The sequence below is a fragment of the Mauremys reevesii genome, linkage group 8, assembly GCF_016161935.1.
Source record: "Mauremys reevesii isolate NIE-2019 linkage group 8, ASM1616193v1, whole genome shotgun sequence".
NCBI lineage: Eukaryota > Metazoa > Chordata > Testudines > Geoemydidae > Mauremys > Mauremys reevesii.
Genome location: NC_052630.1, coordinates 74,494,946 through 74,509,209, shown reverse-complemented (window position 1 = coordinate 74,509,209; position 14,264 = coordinate 74,494,946). Strand labels below are relative to the sequence as shown.

Here is a 14,264-nt window from a genome sequence, read left to right as displayed (position 1 = left end):
AATCCAGTCATGTCTGCTAGAGATAAAATGAGCTTTTGTGGAAACAACCAAAGATTACTGGTTTTTAGTATCTGCTATACAGGAAGTTTCTGCATTGATTTCAGAAATTGCAACAAACTGGAGTGCAGCTTTAAATATTTATAGTATTTTAAAAAATGTATTTTGTTGCAGAGAAACTTCATCAGATTATTTGGTCAGTGAACATATTGTCACACAACACAAACTTAAAACATACTGTTAAAAAAAAATCAAAACTCCAAATGTGAATTTATAGTCTCAAACAGTTACACAAGAGGTCGGGTTGAGGCAGAACAGTGTGCAGTGTTCAGAATGAACTACTTGTAAAGTATTTTTTAGCAAAAAGGTTTTAAAGGGAAGAAAGTGATTTTTCACATGATCTCACTTAGAAAAAATCTGTTTCAAATTGCCCTACGTGTCCTGGCCTCCAGCCTGTTTTATTGGAAGCCTTTCCTGTACAGTTCCATAGGGGATAGGAATCTCTCTAAAAAATTTTCCTTAAAAGGATATGTTAGATGCACTCTGTATATGGCATTACATAGCTACAGAAGCTACCAGTTCTGAATATAGAAAAGCTTCTATCTATCCTTTGTATTCAAAGGCAGGTTACTGCAAAAAATTAAGAGATGTCTTTTGACTTAAGACGCTCACAGATAAAGGTGAGAAAAAAATCAAATTCACTGAAACTTCACTGGCATGAAACAATGAATGATTTAGTCATCCCCTTATGGTATTGATATGGCATCAAGAATGTAGCAAAATTTTCTCTAAAATTTCAAAATAAAGTCACACTGACATTGCATTCAAAACAACTTCAGCTGTACATTTTAGCAAGCAACCATTACTGAACTGCAAGTTAAACCTGTTTAATTCAGAGACCCCCAATCCCACTTCCTCAGCTTGGTTCAACCAGGACTCAAGCAAATTGTCTTTCCCGCATTCTTAATTCAAACAGTCTTATGATGCATACAATAAGCGTAAGTCATGCAGTTAACTTTTCCATACATGTTACTAGATTCTTGGATGATGACCTCAGCAAGCTTCATATTCTTCCATTACTGACAGTTTCAGTAAAGACTTTGGGGGACTAGTCAAATGAATAGTTAAGTTATTGCAATAAATATTAAATTTATTTTATTGGACAATTATTTTGTTAAAACTTAAGTACATATTGGTCATCTAAAGGAGTAAGGAGTTCAGTATTTCAAATCAGAGTTCATGGGAGTTCAAAATGGTCAGTTCTTCAAGAGACTTTTTTTTTTTTAATTAAGGAAACCTCATGACATCAAAACTAGTTTATTCAATGATTGGCTGAAGCTTTCTGGGAAAAGTCAAACTGTTTAGAAACTTAATTCTGATTGTCTGTCCTATATTGGCAACCTTAAGAACTTTACAGTCACCATTTTACTGTGTCCAACTCAAGTGTCCCTCAACAATTTCAGGAATTGTTTGATAATTCTATTAATTAATGTAGGGTGTGATACTAATAAGGTTCTTTGTACTTTTCAAATCTGTGAAGTTCCTATTTATTTCATTTCAAATGAGATTAGTCTTTGGCTTAGCACAAACATTGCCACATTGCTCTGGCCAAACAGTCGGGTGTCACAACATGAGTGTAATCACAAATATGGGTCGTCGACTCTGAACGCCAACCAGCTTTTGCTACAACTGGCTTAGTACTTTATAGTAGGTCTGGTTCATATATTAACATTTTAGTATTAAACATTTATAGGAGTACCCAAAGGCATTCAGAATTGGGGTCCCATTGTATTTAGACAGTGGCCAGCAAAAAGTGGCCATCGGGTAAGTTCTCTGGAACATCTAAAAAAGACAAGGATAGACAATGGGTTGGAGTCAGAGATATCCATGCAAAGGAACATGGTGGAGATTGGCATGATTTCATTAGTTACATGTTTTGTCAAGGTGGGGTTCTTTCTAATGGAGGTAAAGTGAAGGATGAAGTGAAATGGCATGGCAGGAGCAGGGGGGTTAGTAGTAGTTGATTAACAAAAAAGGAAGGCAGTGGAGAGGGTGGTCATTTCTCATCACCTGCCAAGTTGTAGTCAGCAGGAAGATTTCTGTAAGCATAGTGGGCAGAAGTGAGTTTTAAGGAAGTATTTGAAGGGGAGTAAGGTAGTGCCTGAATCATTTTTTCCCCCAGGAATTTCATATACATGAGGGGCAGCATGAGAGAAAGCACAAAGGTGTACAAAGGAAAAGCTGACTGATGGGCAGTAAAAACTAGAAACTGAGTGGAGCAAAGGTTGACGTCACAATTAAAAACTCTTCTTTGCTGTGCTGCCTATGCAAAACTTGACAATGGATAGGCCACTGATATCACTTCCCATCATTCTGACCAATACAATAACTCCTCACTTAAAGTCGTCCTGGTTAACGTTGTTACATTGCTGATCAATTAGAGAACATGCTCGTTTAAAGTTGTGCAATGCTCCTTTATAATGTTGTTTGGCAGCCACCTGCTTTGTCCACTGCTTGCAGAAAGAACAGCCTGTTGGAGCTAGCTGGTGGGGGCTTGGAACCAGGGTGGACCGGCAGCCCCCATATCAGCTCCCCGCTCCCCTAAGTTCCCTGTGTGGCAGCCGCCCAGCAGGCTATCAATTGCCGGGCAGCTCAGCTGTCCTCCCCACACTGCTGTGCTGCTCCTGCCCTCTGCCTTGGAGCTGCTCCTGGGAACCTCCTGCTTGCTGTGTGTGTGTAGGGGGGGGGGGGTCACAGCGCATTATTACTGAAAAATTGCTTACATTCTCACTTTTAACATATAATTAGAAAATAAATCAACTGGAATATAAATATTGTACTTACATTTCAGTGTACAGTATATAGAGCAGTATAAACAAGTCATCTGTATGAAATTTTAGTTTGTACTGACTTAGCTAGTGCTTTTTATGTAGCCTGTGGCAAAACTAGGCAAATACGTAGATGAGTTGATGTATCCCCTGGAAGACCTCTGGATACTCCCATGGGTATCCATATCCCTGATTGAGACCTACTGTTCTAAATCATCCCCAATTTCCAATAAAACTTTTACTACCCCTGCTCTAAGCTGACAGAAATGAGCTCTCTCGTTTACTTGGCTACAACTGCTAGAGGGGGCTGGAGTAATTAAGTCAATGGGAGAAGCTCTCCCACCAACATAGCACTGTCCATACCAGCACTTAGGTCAGTGTAGCTTACATCACTCAGAGGGGTGGCTTATTCACACCCCTGAGCGATGTAACTTATACCAACCTAAGCTGTAGTGTGTACACAGCCAAAGTATAGAAAGAGTGAAAGTGACTAGCTAGAATATTCTATGTAAGCTATGTTACTCTGACAATTCACTTGTTTAGCTACATGGACCTGTGGAAATTCACCTTAACGTCAAGTCAGAAAATATATACAAACTTTTAACATTAGTGATGTAAATGTATATAATTAGTGCACATACTTTGGACAGTGTCAGCTAACTGCATTAACAGAATGCAAACTTAGCTATGGTTTCACTATACCACCACGATATCTATATTTTGTAACTTGTTTCTTGCTGAATCATTCTCTCCAAGAATATGCTTATAATTATGCATCACTTCTTCCTGCGCTGGGTTCACTGCACTCAAATATTGCACATTGCTATGCTTCCACTAAAGTGAATAAAAATGCTCCGGTCAATATTCCATAATCCCTATGTATCAGTTAATGCAGAGAATGCTTAGGAGTAACTGCTAATAGGGAGAATAGAGACACTTACGATTAATAGATACGAATATTAGATTTAAAGAAGTCCCCTAACAAATCACAAAGATACTTTACAACCACAGAATTATTTCCACCGCAGTGCCCTATTACCAAAAAGTCTGGAGTTTAAGTATTTCAATTCCTTTCACACACGGATCCAGAGAGTTTCATAGTTCCTTGGGAAACAAACTACAGAACTGAGACAAGGAGTAATTTTTTTAGTATTAAACATCAGTTTGATTGAGAGTAACTAGTAAATGTTTATCCATTTTAAAGAGCTACTGTCAGATGAAAATAATGAGACTTGATTCCAGTTATCTGATCGTAAGAACATCACATCACTACGTACTCTGAAATATCTTTGGGTTTTATAAAGGAATATTGCACTTAATTTGTAATCTCTTTTACAAAAAGAGTTCTATGATGGCAGATTTAATTTATTCTCCATACAAAGGAAACAAAAAAAGACTTGGACTATAATTCAAACTGAAAATGTTTGAATTTTAACATTGTAATTAAGATCATTTGCGTGTTTTATAGGTGTTAACATATGCATTTACCTCACACAATGGAGGGACAAACTAGACTGCAGAAATCCTACATTTTTAGATCACCGCTGCAGAAGATCTCCTATACCTTTGCACACAACTCACCCAGAGAGACAACAATATGAGCACAGTGAGGGCATGTCTACACTTACCTCCGGAGCGATCGATCCAACAGGGGTTGATTTATCGCGTCTAGGGAAGACACAATAAATCAACCACTGAGCGCTCTCCTGTCGACTCCGGTACTCCACCTGAGCGAGAAGCGTAGCCGGAGTCAACAGGAGAGCGTCAGTCAACTTACCGCAGTGAAGACACTAAGTAGATCTAAATACGTTGACTTCAGCTATGTTATTCAAGTAGCTGAAGTTGCATAACTTAGATTGATCCCCCCCCCCACTAGTGAAGACTAGGCCTCAAACCTACATGCTATTCATTTTCATTACACTCCTCTAGGTGATGCTACTAGAGATGTACTGTGTGCAGCAGCACATGTGCAATCCTCTGTTGCTATAAGAAAATTAGGCAAGGCAACTGAAACAACATGGAAGCAGAAGTATATAGTGTGGGAGGAGAAGGAAAAGATATACAGAAGCATATAGTTTATTTTTTAAATAAGTAGAGCAACGATATTTGAGTTTCGGTGAAGGTGGGGGAGAGGAAAGAGGGCCAACCAGTACAGCTGGAGGCACCCAAGACTCTAACCCACTCCTAAATCACTAACCCTAAAGCTTTAAAAAGAAACTCCTAAGTAGGTAATAAAAATAAAAATTGCAAGTTTAAATATTCAGAAAAAGGTCACTTGTGGGCAAAGAACTGAATTCAAGGTTGGGTTTTCCCTACAATAACTGAAGATATCACAACCTACAACATTCTCTGTCAGCTGTTGCAGGAGAAACAAAGTCAAACTTCTTGGCATTATTCAGGCCAAATTTTTACTTAAACTCCTTCAAGTTTTCTCCTCGGGAGAGAGACAGAGGCAATGTTCCACTCCTGCACACTTTCAAAATGGGGAAGATGTTTTATTTCCAAGCTTCTTCTAGCTACCAATCTGCAACTTAAAATTAAAACAATTCACACACACACTCCTGCATCCTTGCACTTGCCCTTTCAAGGTCACAGCTGCAGACAGGATAACTGAAGCTTAGTACCGTTCACATGGGTCAGAAAGACTATTTTTGTGTCAATTTCCTGCTGGAGCTGATGGTTTTTGCCAAGCACAGTATAGAAAGTGGCAGCAAGACAGGGGTGGGCAAACTACAGCCCGGGGACCATATTGGGCCCTTCAGACATTTTAATCTGGCCCTCAAGCTCCTACCGGCTAGCAGGGGTGGAAGCTTGTCCTGCTCCAGCACTCCAGCCAGGGAGTGGAGTCAGGGGCTTGCCCCGCTCTGCACGTGCCATGGCTCTGCATGACTCCTGGGAGCAGTGGCATGTCCCCCTTCCGGCTCCTACAAGTAGGGGCAGCCAGGGGGCTCTGTGTGCTGCCCCCGCCCTGAGTGATGCCCCCGCAGCTCCCATTGGCTGGGAACCAGGGCCAATGGGAGCTGCAGGGGTGGCACCTGCGGACGGGGCAGTGTATAGAGCTGCCCAGCTGCGCCTCTGCATAGGAGCTGGAGGAGGAACATGCCACTGCTTCCGGGAACTGCATGAGGTAAACACCACCCGGAGCCTGCCCCCAGAGCCTGCACCCCAACCCCCTTCTGTGCCCCAACCTTCTGCCCCAGCCCCAATCCCCCTCCTAACTCCTTGGTCCCAGCCTGGAGAACCCTCCTTCACCCCCAACCCCTCATCCCCAGTCCCATCCCAGAGCCTGCAGCCCCAGCCGGAGCCCTCACCTCCTCCCCTGGCCCCCGCACCCCAACTCCCTGTCCCAGCCCAAAGCTCCCTCCAACAGCCTGAACTCCTCATTTCTAGCCACACCTCAGAGCCCCCCCCACCCCCCACACACACACGGACTCCTCACCCCCTCCTGCACCCCAACCTCGAATTTTGTAAGCATTCATGGCCCGCCATACAATTTCTATACCCAGATGCAGCCCTCAGGCCAAAAAGCTGGCCCACCCCTGCAGAAAGATATAGGGAACACAATACCATGCCAAATTTACAGACACACTCCCCCCAATAAGTTCAACACACTCCCTTTGTGTCTATTCTTCCTTTCTCAGTTGTGGGGAAAAATTAGACAGTCTAAAAGTATAAAAAACCCATAACTCCCAGCAGAAAGGAGAAGCAGATATAGCATCTGGATAATGGCATTTGCTGGGGTCTGTCAACACATCCTAAAAACTTAGATTAGTAAATGCCCATACACCCAGAGATCTCATGCCTTTTGGATACCGAGGATGGGGAAGAGGCTTGCTTTTTTGTTGAGGCGGGGGGTGGGGGAGAGGGGAGGAGAGATTTGAAAGAGATGGGTACATGGCCCTGGTCCAGCAAGAAAATAATTCCTCCCTTTCCCCTACACTATCTGGCACCTTATGTTTTCCACAAGGTGGAAGCACAGACTCCTGCCAACTGCAAGCCATTTCATTTGTAATAGTACACTGAGGGGTAAGTAAAATGTCAGGCAAAGTCTGTATCTTGACCGAGGATAGTTTTATTTGGCCCCCACTTCATTACTGATACCACAGAAATACTCTGTCCAGTCTTTTGAAGGAAACACAAAATATGGAATCAATCTTTGTTCTGAGACCTTACCTACACAAAGTTGTAAACAGATTTAAATTGATACAAAGTGATTTAACTCCCTTATGTGCACTCATTTTGCTTAGAGTACTTTCTATCAGTTTAACTTAAGTCAGTAAGTAATCAACTTAAGCTAACTTGATAGAAGATACTTGTAAACTGAAACAAAAGCATCCACACAAGAGGGTTGCATGGATTTAACTAACTCCGTACAATTTTCTTGTGTAGACAAGACCTCTGAATACCTCTGCTACCACCAATTATAAAGACATCTGTTTGAATGGGGGGAGGAATGTTTTCCATAAGAGAGGCAAAGCACCCTATTAATAATGACTAAGAGGTTAGGAACAAAAGGGAAAAGACAAGTTCTCTCAGAGTAAACATGGAGTTAGAGCTTAGTAATGCAGAAAGTAGATGGAGCTTCTGAAGGTCCAAATTACACTTTAAAAAAATCAAATAATGCTTTAGGAGCACCAAGACGGTATTAAAAAAAATATTTTACAAACAGAACAGTAACAAATATCTTTTAAAACTGTTACAATGCCAAATGAGATACTAAAACCAAATCAAGAGACTTCTCTACCCAGCTCAGAAAACCATCAAAACAAGACTAGTATCAAAATTTAAGGAAAAAGAATGTTTGCCATGTGCATGAATATTTTTAGAAAGCATGACTGGAAAGGTGAGACAATACTGGATCACTAAAGTAAAAAAGATGGATCAAACAACTGATGAACAAAGCTCATTCTCCAAAACACAAGAAGTTTTAGGAAAGGACCACCTGGACCTTAGTAGGAGCCATTTCTTCCTGATCTTCTGGAACTTTACATGAAGGGAAGACCTACAATAGAACCTCAGAGTTATGAACCCCTCAGAAATGGAAGTTATTCATAACTGTGAAATGTTTGTAACTCTGAACAAAATGTTATGGTTGTTCTTTCAAAAGTTTACAAATGAACATTGACTTAACACAGCTTTGAAACTTTACTGTGCAGAAGAAAAATGCGGCTCTTTACTTTTTAGTAGTTTATGTTTAACACAGTATGGTTCTGTATTTGCTTTTGGGGGGAGAGGAGGAAGGTCTCTGCCACTGCTGCTGCCTGATTGCATACTTCTGGTTCCAAAGGAGGTGTATGCTTGACTGGTCAGCTCGTAACTCTTATGTTCATAACTCTGAGGTTCTACTGTACTTCACACACGTAAGATTCCTCTTAGGAAAGAAGCTGTAAGTCTGGCTGCACTATAATATCTCCTGTTTGATCTCTGCATTAAGGACAAAATTCTGAGAACAGATGCCCAGTGCTACAAAAAGGAGAAATTAACTCCATTCTAAAATCCTTTATGTTGGTGTTGAGTTAATAGACGTTACTGGGTGAAGCCACAAGCCAGAACAGAAATCAATCGTAAGCTGCATATGGAGGGAATCTTTTTGGAAAGACAATCCTATTGAAGAAAGCAGAGAAACCAGTTCGTTACTCAGATAACAAGGACTCAGCAAGGTGAAACATTTAAGTCTCTATGGAAATGGGTTCCACAGTTTTATTTACTATTTTAGTATTATGGACTGCAGTCTGACATTCATGGGGAAGTTCCTCAGTTTAAGGAAGTTGATGACAATAAGTGGAAGAAAGAACACAAAACTTCTTTACTACTCCATGTACATAACTCACAACTTGTAAAATGATTTCTCTTTTAACAGCCAAGAACCTTAATCAGACAGAAAGGCATTACTTCTTCTAATTAACATGCTCAAATGTTTTATACATTTTACCGTAACCTTACTAGACAAACACAACTCTAAAAATCTAAAAGAAACTCCTTGAAATAGGCATCTGCTTAGCCAGATTCCCCAAGGTTTGTAACTAAACATAATTATGTTAGAAAGTCAATAGCTGTCAAGGAAGAAAATTATATTTGGGATGTTTTGTAAAATCCTCTATGTATTTTTGGGCTAATCTTGCGTGTAAAATAAACATGCATCTAATGATTCCACTAGACTATAAATCACTATGAAACAGCATATTAGAATTTAAGTCAAGTCTGATGCTGGATTTGGTACTTTACAAACAAGTGAAACAACCAGTTATGAAGTAAGCAACATGGTTGTTGTGTTAGTAGTGTACTTTGTGTTGAAAAGATTTTTGCCTGTGCCAAAACAACTGCTCAGCTCTGAATACTATCATTTAAGATTTGATTTAAATGGAATACTAATAAAAGCATCTTTCACAGAGCAGAATAATGGAAAAGAGAGAACAACCAAATCAAAAACAACAGAAGACGACCAGTGAAACGCTGCTCGGAGGTCTAAGAATTTATAAGAAGCAGCCATGCTAGTAATGTTAGAACTGTTTTAATATCAAAACATAGGTACTTTGGGAGGTAGTTTCACATACATTTTGTAAACAGATTAAAATCACTATCAAAAGGAGAAGCAATTGCTGAATTAATATTATCTGTACCATGTGTCTCTGCCATGATTGTACTACTACAGGAACATATTTTATTGTGGCTTAGGTGCCACTGGAGCATGCCTTTTTGCAGTAGGCAATGAGATGAATGTGATGGTGGCAATCCTGAAATGCTTTATTTCCCCAGGAGACTAATGGAAACTAAAACCCCAGCAGCAGTAGCTGCTGCGGCCTCACCCTCCCTAGTCCTCCTTTGTGCGTCTCTTCTACCCACCCCCTTTTGGCTGGAGCAGCAGAGGAGACAATGAGCATTCTGTGCACAGCGCCCCCACCACTGGCTGGTCTCTCCTCAGTACCCCATGATGTAATATGATTGGAATGTATTGGAGCTTTGGGCTGGAATTATTGGGAGGAGAGGGGATTTCTCATCCGTTTCCCAGACCAAAGGGTTCACTAATTAACATGGAGACAAATACCACCCAGCTGCTCCTCCACCACCTTTCATACAGTCTGTTTGTATGCAAATCTAATGGAGAAAGCTACAAAGGTGAATCAGAAATTCCATCCCCTCAGCAAGTTGCAGACTAGAAAGATAGGGGAGGGAGAGTATATGCAAGAGTGGAAAGGCCCTGTTGGGGGATGGGGCGGAGAGGTAGATAGTAGTAAATGAAGGGATAAGCATGGATGTGGTGGGGGGCACTAGCAGTGATGCAGCTAGGTAGAAGGAATGAGTCGCAATGTCGGAGGAGAAAGAAGGCTCTGGCATATTACACACTGATACAAACAGACACAAACTAGGTAAGTCTGCTGCTCCTAGGAAACTCTAGGAGGAAACATTAACTTTGAAAGCACCGTATTCCTCAGTGTGACAACGACTTTTACTGACTAGACGAATATGCCCCGAGTGGTCAGGCAGAGTCAGGCATTTTGTCAAGTCCTTAATTTTTGCCAGGATTGAGCCCCGGCACCTCTGGGCTCAGCAGTTCAAGGCGCCGGCTACCTCTGGGCTTGTCGCATCAGTTGTGAAAGTAAACAAAATTGCTTACGCCCTGGTACCTAACTGCAAGCCCCAGGGCTCCCTCATGACACATTAAGCACCGCTCGGCTGGCAGAGGGCTCAGCAGGGGGCTGCCCGAGGCGCACCTCAGACACGCCACAAACACCAGCAAGGAGCCGGACTCCAGCCACGTAGCCCGGAGCATCCCTCGCTCTCCCCATCCCCGGGACCGGGCGGGTCACGGCCTCGCGGAGCGCAGACCAGAGGGGCACCCGCAGCAGCTGCTCCCGCCGGCCCGGGGCGGGCGCACCCCTCTGGCTGCCTGGCCGGTGAGGGAGCCTCGTCCTCCTTTGTCTGGCGCGCCCCACCCGGCTCCGCGGAGGGAGCCCTGCTCCAGGCGGCGGGCGAGGGCCGGGGACTGCTGCCCCGCGCCCTGCCCCGGCGGAGGGAGCGATGGGCGGCGATCAGAGCCGGCCAGGCCGGGGAGACAATGAGGGATCCTGCCCCGCGCGGGAAGAGCCCGGCGGGGAGCGAGGAACCCGCCCGCTGGGGGGCGCCCGGCCCCACCGCCCGCGCGCGGGCCCGACCCCTACCTTGTTCTTGACCTCGGCGGAGAGCCCGTACGAGGGGCCCTTGTTGAAGTGAGTCATGGCGGCTGCGGAGGGTCCGTGTTCCCGGCGAGTGGCGGCCGCTCCCTGCGCTCTGCTCGCCGCTCCTGGCTGGGGCTGCTGCGGGGGGAAAGTCCAGCCCGGCCGCGGCGGAAAGTTCTAGTCCCTCCCCCGGCCGCGGCCCCGCCGCCCCCCGCGCGCAGCCCCCTCCCTCGCCGCCGCCATTGGAGCAGCGCGCGGGCCAATCCGGAGTCCGGACCGGGGGCTTGGTAGGGGCGCGGGCGGGGGCCCGCGGGAGACGCCGGCAGGCGGAGGTGGGTCGGGGACTGGATGCAAGTGGGGAGGTGCAGCGTGGGCACCTGCTGGAGCGAGGGCAGCGCTGGGGAGCAGGGGGAGGGGGCAGGTTGGGACTGGTAACAGGAGATCGGTCTGCTCGGCCGCTTTGCCAAGGCTGGGGGGAAACGTCAACAGGAAAGAATCCGCAGCCGCTCAAACCTTACAGCAGCAGCAGCATTATGGAAAAATCATTTCAGTGCCCTGGAACCTTGCTGTGGAATCTGAAGCGGCCACTAATTTTTAACACATGCTACATCTATCTACACACAGAGAGAGACTTATTAATCAAATCGGAAATCATAGTCTGCTGTCTGAGATCACTTGCTTTGATGAGACCCCAGAAAGACTTCAAGGGATACAAAGCTACGGGGGCGGAGGCGGGGGGGGGGGGTAATAGGAGCCTTAATTCTGTTATCTTCTGCCAGACTCCTTGTACCTCTCACCACCATGACAAATCTTGGCTAGTTCAAAAGACTTACCAAATGTCTCACTAGCCTAAGCACCCAGTTCACATCTGGAATTATGATGATTGCTATATGTATCTACCTGTATTTTGCCAGTTCTATTCTGCTGAGCCATTGCGATGTTTCACAGCTACATATGCAACTAACATTGTTGCCTGCCCACCAACTGTATGCAAAAAGAATAGAAATAATGACTAAGGACCTAAGCAGTCACAGTTCAACATCTCTATATTCATGGATTTGTGAAGAAGTGTGAAATACTACAGTCATGGGATTCATGAGTATTTCACACCCTGTCCTCTCAGGAGCAACCTGACCAAGTTCCCATCTCTGACAAGTAACCTGACTCCCCAAGTTGCCAGCCTTACTACAACCTCTCCAGCAAACAACTTCATTCCCAGCTTTCCAGTTGATGAACCACTATAGCCCTTCTAAGTAGAAATTCCTGGCTCCTGCCCCCAGTTGCTAATAGGTTGAAAAGCCCCAATACAACGAGAGGAAAAATGTCAAAAAAGCACAAAAGAATTAGGAAGAATTGAAAAGGAAGAGAGTGATATTTTGCAGTTTGGGTGACATCATGCCCAAGGAGGTAAGCCCTTACTCCTGACTACAAAAACCTAGGCTTCTAACTATTAAATTAAAAGATTAATTCCACTGGCTCAACCATTGGAGGAGACTGTAGTAGGTGTGATATGCCATCTAAAATAATGGTACCAGATTAAAAGGACATAAACCATTACACAGTCACTACTAGTCACTCACAAAACCAAAATATTTTTACACTCTGTAACTATGGCATCTTGAAACTTCAATAAGTGAATTCACAATCAAGTAAAACTTCAGAAGCAGGTAAGACAGAGGAGAAGAGGAAGAACAACTGCAATGAGATTAAGAAAGAATAAGAATTTGGGGCGTTTCAGAGGTGCTTATGCCCCTGCACAGACTGCTGTGCTTATGGTATTGCACGATTCAGCACACATAACATTCACTGATGTCACTCCTTATTCAGCTTAATGCAATGAGGTAAGCATTCAGCTGCTCACCCTACAATGTTAGTATTAATCAGTCACATGGCTAAATTCAGCCCACTGTGCAGAATATTTACCCCAAGAATAGACTTTGATTTCTTCTTCTTCTTAGGTAGCATCTCCATTACTGGAGATGTGCAACTAGGGGAGCTCACTCTGTACAATCCTCTGCTAATCTCTTTGTGGATGAGTAGTCCTTTTGATCTACCCAGGATACCATACTGGCTATTCAAAATCTTTTTCTGCCTTGTAATTTTCTGCCATCTTCTTCACAGCTCTTAAAATCTATAGTATAAATATCAAATTAAACATATTTCAGATTTAATAAGTTAGAAACTCAGTCAAAAGATGAATACTTGATGGTACGCCTTGGTGCATAAAGATTTGCAGGATTGGGCCCAGAGGCAGTAGCCCAGGCTGAGACTTTTTTCTGTTTGATTTCTGGCAAGACAGAGTGGCTTGTTTTGGATCTTGTGTTGTAAATATAGCACTATAAATAGAAATAAAGGGCTGATCCAAGTCCTGTTGACATTAATGGGAGTCTTTCGATAAAGTTTCAGCTGTAGCTGGATCAGGCCATAAGAGTCTTGAGAGACACAATGGGTAGCGAAAAAGATTTTTTTGTTGTGGTGTCATGAACTAGCTGAACCTAAACCACTGCACAACTCTATAAAGCCTCTATGGAAAACAGCCGGAGTTGTTCATAATTAAAGGAAAGCAGAACTCATCTGTGCTATTCATCAGGAAAATTACCCCTTCAGCCATCTTAGAGAGACTGTACTGTAGATGAGAAGGGAGAGAACTGAAGAATAGGGTGAGGGAAATTATGGCTTAGGTCAAGGATAAGATAGGTCAGTTAATTTTTTGGACACTGATTTTGGGATGACTGGTTTTCAGGCACCTCAAGGAACAAATTTCCAAAGGTTTGATTCAACACCCATTTAAGTCAGTGGAAATGTGTCCATTAACTTCAACGAAAGTTGAATTAGGACCTTCTGTAACAATGCTCTCAACCATTCTTTCTAAACTCAAAAATGGTTGCGGGAATCCATGACATTTAAAATGACATTTAAAACTTTTCTTATGAATTGCTATGCAAATTTCATATTTCATGCATAAAAAGACAAACATTTTCATGTTGGACAATCAAATTGTAAATTCAAATTGTCCTTAATTTTGTGATCAGTAGTGTACTTATGGCTCATGCAAAAATATGGAAAACACTGTATTAAGATGCACATGCATCCGTCGAAGTGAGTATTCACCCACGAAAGCTCATGCTCCAATACTTATGTTAGTCTATAAGGTGCCACAGGACTCTTTGCTGTTTTTACTGTATTAAGAAATATTTGATCTAGATTCACCAAAATGCTCTGCTTGCTTTGCACCATTCTGGCAACACAAACCTCATAAACCTATAAATCCATCTAGAGTGGT

The 14,264-nt window shown here is 43.2% G+C and overlaps 1 protein-coding gene across 1 annotated transcript in view; it reads right to left on the bottom strand.

The window, feature by feature from the left end:
* CNN3 (calponin 3) overlaps positions 1-11,171 on the bottom strand; it is a 44,591-nt gene extending 33,420 nt beyond the window's left edge. The window contains exon 1 of the mRNA XM_039485967.1: positions 10,985-11,171. Within this exon, the coding sequence (XP_039341901.1) occupies positions 10,985-11,041 (57 nt within the window). The 5' untranslated portion in view covers positions 11,042-11,171. The remainder of the gene's footprint in view (positions 1-10,984) is intronic.
* Between the last annotated feature and the right edge of the window lie 3,093 nt (positions 11,172-14,264).